Source organism: Prionailurus viverrinus, chromosome B2 (assembly GCF_022837055.1).
Source record: "Prionailurus viverrinus isolate Anna chromosome B2, UM_Priviv_1.0, whole genome shotgun sequence".
In the NCBI taxonomy this organism is placed as follows: domain Eukaryota; kingdom Metazoa; phylum Chordata; class Mammalia; order Carnivora; family Felidae; genus Prionailurus; species Prionailurus viverrinus.
The window spans coordinates 152,818,851-152,827,574 of record NC_062565.1 but is presented as its reverse complement, the minus strand read 5'-3'; the positions used below and the strand labels follow the sequence as shown (position 1 = coordinate 152,827,574).

Sequence of the window (8,724 nt, the reverse complement as noted above, 5' to 3'; positions counted from 1 at the left end):
AGACTTGTTGCATTTCTAGTTGAATTTTTATTGTAAACTTTTACTTAAAAAAATAAAACTCTCAGTGTTTGAAGTGGCAATGGCCGACAAGTCCAAAGAGCAGGGCAGAGAAAAAAACCAAAACCAAGGACACAGTTGAAATACTTGAACCAGTGGGTGAACATGCACACACCTCCTCTTGGCTCATTAGGATAAATTCCTAACCCTAACCCTAACCCCTAATCCCTAAAAGCTACCCCCACCCTCACGTCACGGGACCGGAAATTAGGGTCGCACCGAGCGTGCTTACAACGGGCTATTTCCTTAGTCCCGCCTCCTCTCCCTTGTTACCCAATCGCTTCTGACTCGCCGTTCTGCGCGCCTTCCGGTGGCCAACTTCCGCCTTCCGGCCAGACAGTCCGAGCGTGTGAGCGGCCGGTCTTTCCAGCTGTATGGCGGTGGCCAGCGCGGGGCCGGCTGAGCTGGGCTTCGTGGAAGCAGCGCCGGCGTGGCGGCTGCGCAGCGAGCAGTTCCCAAGCAAGGTGGGCGGGCGGCCGGCGTGGCTGGGCGCTGCCGGGCTGCCGGGGCCAGAGGAGCTGGCCTGCGCGCTGTGCGGCCGCCCGCTGGCCTTCTTACTGCAGCTCTACGCGCCGCTGCCCGACCGAGCCGACGCCTTCCACCGCTGCCTCTTCCTCTTCTGCTGCCGGGTGCCGCCGTGCTGCGCCGGTTTGCGCGGTGAGCGGCCGCTGCTCCCGAGCCAGGGCCCGGGTCATGTATGCGAAGGGCAGCGCCTGGGGGCGGCGGCGGCGGGGGGGAGGGGGCGGGGGGGCGGGGGAGAGTCCAGCGCAGCGCCTGGCCCCCGCCCCCCGCCCCGCTCAGCTTCCTCACGCATTCTGCGCCCCAGCTTTTGAGTTTAGTCGATTGGTACGAAGTAGGCGTTGTTATACTGAAATAATGGCAATTGTTTTTTAGAAAGCTGGGCTCAATAACGTTTCCATATTTGTGTAGAATCAATGTAACTTAACTGTTAGTCTCATTATTTAATTATATTGAATAAGCCCAAAGATCCAATTCAAATTGCTGTGGGTACCAAACTGGTTTCTTGTTCTTTTTCACTTTTTTTTTTTCCCTTTTCTCCCCTTTCGGAAAATAAGATCACTGAAATCAAAACCTGTGGTCTTTTCAGTCTGTGTGGACCAGAGTCCCCAGTGTTTGGATTGCTACATTGTTTTACTTACGGTATTTACAACATCTCTTCTCATTTTCTTATAGTTTTTAGAAATCAGCTACCCAGGAAAAATGACTTTTACTCATACGAACCACCTTCTGAGAATCCTCCTCCAGAGACAGGAGAGTCTGTGTGCCTCCAGCTCAAGTCTGGTGCTCATCTCTGCAGAGTTTGTGGCTGTTTAGGCCCCAAAACATGCTCCAGATGTCACAAGGCACATTACTGCAGTAAGGAGCATCAGACTCTAGACTGGAGATTGGGACATAAGCAGGCTTGTACACAATCAGGTGAGTCAGTTCTTGTAAGTTTCAGCTCCGTTTCATAGCATCTGTCAACCCAGGTTTTTTGTTTTGAGGATAAAAGTTAAGATTAAAGAAAGTATGATACTTTTCCAAAATTTTGGTAACTGGTGATATGAACAGCTCTATGAAAGGAACTGTGACGTCCCACCTACTCAGTTATGTCCCACACCTGCCTCAATACAGGCATTTAATTTATGACCCATAACCTGAAATGCTGGAACTACATATATTTATTTGGCAAAAATGTTAACTACATAGAACATCCCTTAGAAATGGGAAATTATTAGACCCTCTATAAAACTAAATGACTAGTAATTATGCTAGTTACCTTTTCTTGTTTCAGAATATTTGGACAGAACAATTCCAGACCACAACTTCCTTTTTCCAGAATTTGAAATTGTAATAGAAACAGAAGATGAGATTACACCTGAAGTTGTTGAAAAAGAAAATGAATCAGAAATTATGGGAAGCATGGGTAAGGGATCAGTTTTAGAACCTTTATTCATTAAGTGATTAAATATAATGCTTGAAAGAAAAGGCTCAGTATGTCAAGAAAAGAGGTAGGCACTGATAGGAAAAGTTAACCCACTTTGGAGTATGTAGCCTATACTATTCAAATATTATATCATTTGAAAATATACTTCCTGTACCTCCCCTCCTTGGCATATGTATCAGATATATTCTAGTTCTGATAAAGACCTGTCAGGGCAAGTATCCACGTGGTCATTTGGGTAGGGCTCCACAAGATGCTTGAAACTTGGTACGTTCCTCTGGATCCAAGATATGTTTCTCAGATCGAGATCAAATAAGGGAGAGTGCTTAGTGTTTGGCAGGTGACCAGGGTCGTTTAAATGTTTCTCTTTCGTGTGGCCGGTTTCAGATTCGCAGTTTTACAGGTTATCTAGAGATGAACACACTCTAGGTGTAGTGCCTAGGCCAAAGCAAATACCTAAGAAACAGATTAGTAGCCAACATTTATCCAACACTTAGTCTGTATCGAGGGCTGTTTGTGTGTGATCTCATTAAAATCCTGAAAGCAGTAGAGTTAGAAACTGTACTTCATTTTGCAGTGAGGAATTTGAGGTTTTCCATGTAATTTGTTTGGTCATGTAACCGAAGCTGTTAAAGTTTTAGAACTGTAGTTTGAGCTCACATGATATTGACTCCAGAATTTGAGCCCTTAGGCACTACAAAAGGAGGTTTTAGAATCTAAATAGACTTTAGAATATCAGCTTACTGGTTTATAGTTCATATTCAGGTGATATCAAAAATATTCTTTGGTACATGTAACACAGACTAAATTCTGTTGAGGACAGCAGTGGTTCAGATAGCTGGGATTCCAGGAGAGGAGTGTGAGGAACAAGTGGGTAGGTCAACAGGGAGCTTGTGATGGCTGAATGAGTATAACAGCTGGGAAAAATGCATGAAACACAAAGAGATAGGGAGAGTCCAGATGCCTAAAGGGCAGTAGTGAAAATAAAAGGGTCAATATCTGTTGCGTGTCCTGTCATCTCTGCTGGACACAAGTCCTAAACCCAGGACTTGGGTCTGTTCTTTTCATTTGAAGCTTTAAAGAGAGGTACTTAACTAGGAACCTGCACAGTAAAGTGGAGTGCCTGGAAAGTCAGATGGTCTTGAAGCACCAACTTCAATGAATTAAAAGTTCAGGGAAAGCCTGTGGGAACATCTGGCCTTCACTCCAATTTAACACTAAGTTGGTTGTTTGAAATTTCCTTTCCTCGGCATGTGGAAGATGTCAGGCCATGGGGATTATTCCTATTGTCCTAACAGTTACATTGATGATTTTTCAGGTGAAGTACCTGAGGAGGAATTGGATTCCATGGCGAAACATGAATCCAGGGAAGATAAAATTTTCCAGAAGTTTAAAACTAAAATAGCCCTTGAGCCAGAACAGGTAAACTAGAATTCATACAACTCTTTCTTGTGTTCTTTTCAGGTGGTATTTTCAGGGTAAGATCCCTGAGAAGAGATAACTACAATAAAGCTAGGGTCTTGTTACAGGAATCCTTCACACAGGTGGTCTGCTGATCCTTTCAGTAGTTACTGAAAGACTACAGGTTGTCCTGCTTATCATGTAGGGTCTATAGTCTAAAGAAAGGATCAGAGATAGCAGATGAGTAAGATACTGCCTGTGATGCAAGAAGTTTGCACCAGTGGCAGAAAGAAAAAAATATTTTTGCCCATGTGTCCAACAGGGAACTCTTGCTTATGAAACCAACATGACATGTAACACAAACCCTGGTTTTGTGAAAAGAAAAATGCGCTTTGGTGTTGGCGAGAGTCCTGGATCCTTGAGTTACACTATAAGCTCTGATGTAACTCCATCTCCAGTGTGAAAAAACAGGGTGGTTGTGCGGGTGAAGGGAGGGTATAGGCACATAGCAAGTGCTCAGCAGACGTTTCTCTTCTTCATCTCTGTTCTTCCATTAACATCATTCTTAAAGACATTCGCCATAAACCTAAATCACTGAAGGAAACTCAGCTAAACTCCTATAAAGCAGTCACTGAATCAAGTACCCAGGGGAAGAAGATCATGGGAAGAACAGACCCGGGTCCTAAACACTGAGAAGGTAGTTTTTAGCAATGTATATGCTTGTGACAAAACAGGAAGGCCACTCCGTTGATGTATAACACCTAATGAAATTTATCTCTGTAGTATTTATCTAAACAAGTGTTTCACTTGGCATTTGTCCCTTTAAAATTTTTAACTGAGTTTAAAACAGGTTCCTGTTATCTGTGTGAAAGTAAACACAAACTCTGGGCTACATTTTGGATTCAGAAACTACACAAAATACTCTTAGGATTCCGATTCTAACCGTATTATCTTTTATGAAATACGATTTTGATAACCCAAGTCAGATAAGCTAAAATGATGACACTGAGAAAGCATTAATGGTGCCAGGTCTGAGGTGAGGGAACCTCACTGTGTTTCAGATGAGTGAGGGGAACTCATGTGTAAGAGCATGTGCAGAGTTTCTCCAGATTATCAAAGCACATGTTACCAAGGGAGACTTAGGTGAGATGTTTGTGATTTGAACATGATCCTGATTGATTTTAGGTTCTCAGATATGGCAGAGGGATTGCACCCATCTGGATCTCTGGTGAAAATATCCCTCAAGAAAAGGATATTCCAGATTGCCCCTGTGGTGCCAAGAGAATATTTGAATTCCAGGTATGACCTCAAAAAGTATTCTAATATACAGTCACCCTGGGTTATGTAATTAAATGCTATAAAACTTCACTGAAGTAACATATGCACATGGGTCCTGTTATTTACAGCAAGTGCCTTGTCCCACCTAAGGGACACCTTGGTCCCACCTTGTTCCCTGGAGGGAAATGTCTTTTACTGTTTTATCTGGTAGTCCTTTCTCTTTCTAAATAATGTACTTTTTCTGATAACTTGTCAGTTTATTAGTTTTTAGACATTATCTGTTGACTGACTTGTACAATAAAAAGGATTTAAATGCAGTTGCTTCTATCATCTTGACCACCCCTCCCCACCTCTCAGTATGGTTAAATCATCATTTTTAGTGTCTCCATTTTGTTACATTTGTAATTTTAAATATACCTTCTTTTCTTGTTCTGGCACTTAAGGCCTTTGTACTTGGTGACAGGAAGTGTTTTAGAGGCCCTACTCAGTTTAGGGTTTTTGGATCTGGTAGGGAAAAAATGGATAGAATCATGAAGATGGGTTTTCTTTTTTTTTTTTTTTTTTTTTAATTTTTTTTTTTCAACGTTTATTTATTTTTGGGACAGAGAGAGACAGAGCATGAGCAGGGGAGGGGCAGAGAGAGAGGGAGACACAGAATCAGAAACAGGCTCCAGGCTCTGAGCCGTCAGCCCAGAGCCTGACGCGGGGCTCGAACTCACGGACCGCGAGATCGTGACCTGGCTGAAGTCGGACGCTTACCCGACTGCGCCACCCAGGCGCCCCAAAAGATGGGTTTTCAAAAGGAACTGTTATCACAATCCATTTGGGTTGGGTAGAAATGTTCTTGTACTGTGGATTTACTAACCTTACAAAGTGGTAGGTGATACTTGTTTCTTGAGTAAAAAAATGAATTGTGAAAACTATATCCAAAATTAATTAAGTTAGTGTCAAAGCCGGAGACTGAAACACCCAAGATCCCTATCACCCTGGCAAGGAAGGTATGTTGAAAACAGACCTAATTGTGTCATCCTCTCCTCAGGTCATGCCTCAGCTTCTCAACTACCTGAAGGTCGACACTCTGGGCAGGAGTGTCGATTGGGGTGTTGTGGCTGTCTTCACCTGTGCTGAAAGCTGCAGACTGGGGATTGGCTACACAGAGGAATTTGTCTGGAAGCAAGATATAACAGATACACCCTAAAGACAACATCATAAAGCCTTACAAATGCTCATACTGTCTTAGGCCTTGCAATTCCATTACTAGGACTTTATCCTAAGGAAATAATTGTACCAGAGACAAAGATGTTGTTTTTGGTGAGTTTACAATGTGTAAATATTAGTGAAACAAAAATGTCCAGTGACAAGTAAATAAATTTTGGTGTATTCCTACAGCAGAAGGTAATGCAGTCTTAATGATACAGACCTATATGCACATCAAATAAGATACAGGTTTATTAAAGGGACACCAAGATATTCATAGTATGTTCATATCCTTTATAAAAGTATTTTTATGTTTCTGTTCACAGAAATCTGGAAAGGTACATACTTGGTGTGAACTAATTAACTATGAATGGTAAGACTAAGTGAAGTGATTGGTTTACCTGTGTTTGTTTCTTTTTACTTGAATAAAAGTGGGTTAATTGCCTAATTAAGACAATCTGTTAGAGTGTTTTTCCTCCTAAAATTTGCAGTGTTAAAACCAAGAGAAAATTATTCGGGTAAAACCTGAAGAGATTTGTCTGGTAATCAGACAGGCTCTAGTATACATAGAGGTCCAGAACAATGAGAAAAATAGGCTGGTGCGTGTGAGGACTTCAACTGAATTTGAAGAGAAGCTCTACCTCAAAACAACCTTGATCAGCCAGCAGCACTGCTCAAAAGAGACTGCAAGGCAAGAATGATGGTCTTCCCCTCTATCTCAGTACCACATGGGAAGTAAACCCGAGGAAGGAGGTAGGAATGAGGCGCTGGAATTTCCCTAGGGAAATCTAGCCCAGGACACAGCAGCCTGAGGGAAGGCCCTGAGGTCAGCCAAATCTGTTAACCATGCTAAGGCTCCTAGCCCCGAGTGCTTTACAGTGACGTCTTTGAACAGGAGTGATGCCAGCCCAGGACTAAAGCAAGCATGAAGGACATTGCTGTTGGTCAGTGCTTGAAGACCGACAGCTAATCTACATTGGTTCATATTCTCCCACACCTATCCCCGCTGGCCTGGAAATGGCACTGCCGCCCTAAGTACATCTTCTTGGATGTTACACCATCTGTTAATGTCACCGACTACTTGGCTATTTGACTGTAATTTTAGTTGAGCAAGTCCTGGCTTGTTAGCCCATGTTATACGTGTACCTATATTTAAAAAAGATTTGTGTATAAAATACAGTGAAATGGAGCACATGGGTGGCTCAGTCGGTGAAGTGTCTGACTTTGGCTCAGGTCATGATATCCCGGCTCATGGGTTCGAGTTGGCATTGGGCTCTGGGCTGACAGCTCGGAGCCTGGAGCCTGCTTCCAATTCTGTGTCTGCCTCTCTCTTTCTGCCCCTCCCCTGCTCATGCTCTGTCTCTCAAAAATAAACAAATGTTAAAAGAGAGAAGAGAAAACACCAGAGACTTGACTCCTAACAAAAGAACATGGCACTTCTGTAGTCTTTACAAAGGTATCAGGCCTCTGTCTGGATGCAGCTACTCATTTGCAGGAAATAGAGAACAGAAGAACAGGCTGAATAACACCATGAATTTGAAAATAGCAAAACATACTGAAAGAAACTACCAGCTAAATGGTCTGGAAATTTTAAGGAAAAGAGATGGAAGAGGAATATAAGGAATACACGCATAAAAACACCAAATTTTTTTTAATGGAAGACTGCCCTATATTAGTAATTTAGGTGATGACTACAAAATTCGAGATAACATCTATTGGTGGGTGGCGCTGTGGCTGGGCAGGAGCAGAAGGAGGGGTTTCAGGGACACAGGCAAGGTTCCAGGTGGTGGCTGCAGGGGTGTCTACTGAGGAGTACACTGTGCTGGACATATTTGTTAGGCTATCTGTGTGTGCGGTGTTTCACAGGTAGAAGTTTCAGAATTCAGAAGAGTGATTAGGAAGAAGATATGTCAACAAGAACTAAAATGTAATGAAAATTTTCATTAATAGGAACCAGAGAATACTTAGGAATTAATTTTTATGAAATGTGTAGAAGCCCTATAGGAAAAAATTATAAAACTTTACTGAAGAATCTAAGAGAAGATCTACACGTGGAGAGATTTCTTTCTTGGATAGATGTCTTTCCAAATGATCCTTAACATTACTGGTATCAATGGCCATAATTAAGGAAACAGGTAAATACATAATGGTACCTAAGAGATGTCATACATTTGTGATGCCATTGGACTCCCTATCATGGAAATGTGTTTATGACCTACTGATGGGGAAAAAAAGGCAAAGCTATATAAAACTGAACATATGCTTTAGTATTTTCTAAATACGGGATCAAAAGCACCCCAAAAGGAAAGGACCTGTACAGAATGGGGCTTGGGAGATACCCCGGGGCAGTAAGCAGAAGAACTTTTTCCTTTCTGATTATATGCCTCTGAACTGTTTGAAAATATACTTTTACAATTAACTCCAGCAAGAACACCCAAGAACTTACAAATTTCCAGCTAATGTTCATGAGAAAAAACACCTCACTAGGCTGTACACATACCCCAGCTTTAATACTGAAGGACTTTGCCCTGGAGCCTGATTTTGCCACTCACTGGCTATGTAACCTGGGACAAATGCCTCATCCCTCAGCTGAGGCCAGAGTTTCCTCACCTAAGAAAGAGGAACAAGGGCGCCTGGGTGGTGCAGTCGGTTAAGCGTCCGACATCAGCCAGGTCACGATCTCGCGGTCTGTGAGTTCGAGCCCCGCGTCAGGCTCTGGGCTGATGGCTCGGAGCCTGGAGCCTGTTTCCGATTCTGTGTCTCCCTCTCTCTCTGCCCCTCCCCCGTTCATGCTCTGTCTCTCTCTGTCCCAAAAATAAATAAAAAACGTTGAAAAAAAAAAAAAA

At 42.9% G+C, this 8,724-nt stretch overlaps 1 protein-coding gene across 1 annotated transcript; it reads left to right on the top strand.

The window, feature by feature from the left end:
• Positions 1-371: 371 nt before the first annotated feature.
• PDCD2 (programmed cell death 2) lies at positions 372-6,330 on the top strand. Its single transcript, XM_047860455.1, has 6 exons — positions 372-714; positions 1,252-1,494; positions 1,853-1,984; positions 3,321-3,424; positions 4,589-4,702; positions 5,721-6,330. The coding sequence occupies exons 1-6, from the start codon at positions 432-434 to the stop codon at positions 5,877-5,879; spliced, it is 1,035 nt and encodes a 344-aa protein (XP_047716411.1). The 5' UTR covers positions 372-431; the 3' UTR covers positions 5,880-6,330.
• Positions 6,331-8,724: the final 2,394 nt, after the last annotated feature.

Coding starts and splice junctions, on each gene's coding strand:
- PDCD2 (XM_047860455.1), top strand. CDS start 432: ATGGCGGTGGCCAGCGCGGGGCCGGCTGAGCTGGGCTTCGTGGAAGCA. Junction 1,985..3,320: donor AGAAATTATGGGAAGCATGG/GTAAGGGATCAG, acceptor ATGATTTTTCAG/GTGAAGTACCTGAGGAGGAA. Junction 4,703..5,720: donor AGAGAATATTTGAATTCCAG/GTATGACCTCAA, acceptor TCCTCTCCTCAG/GTCATGCCTCAGCTTCTCAA.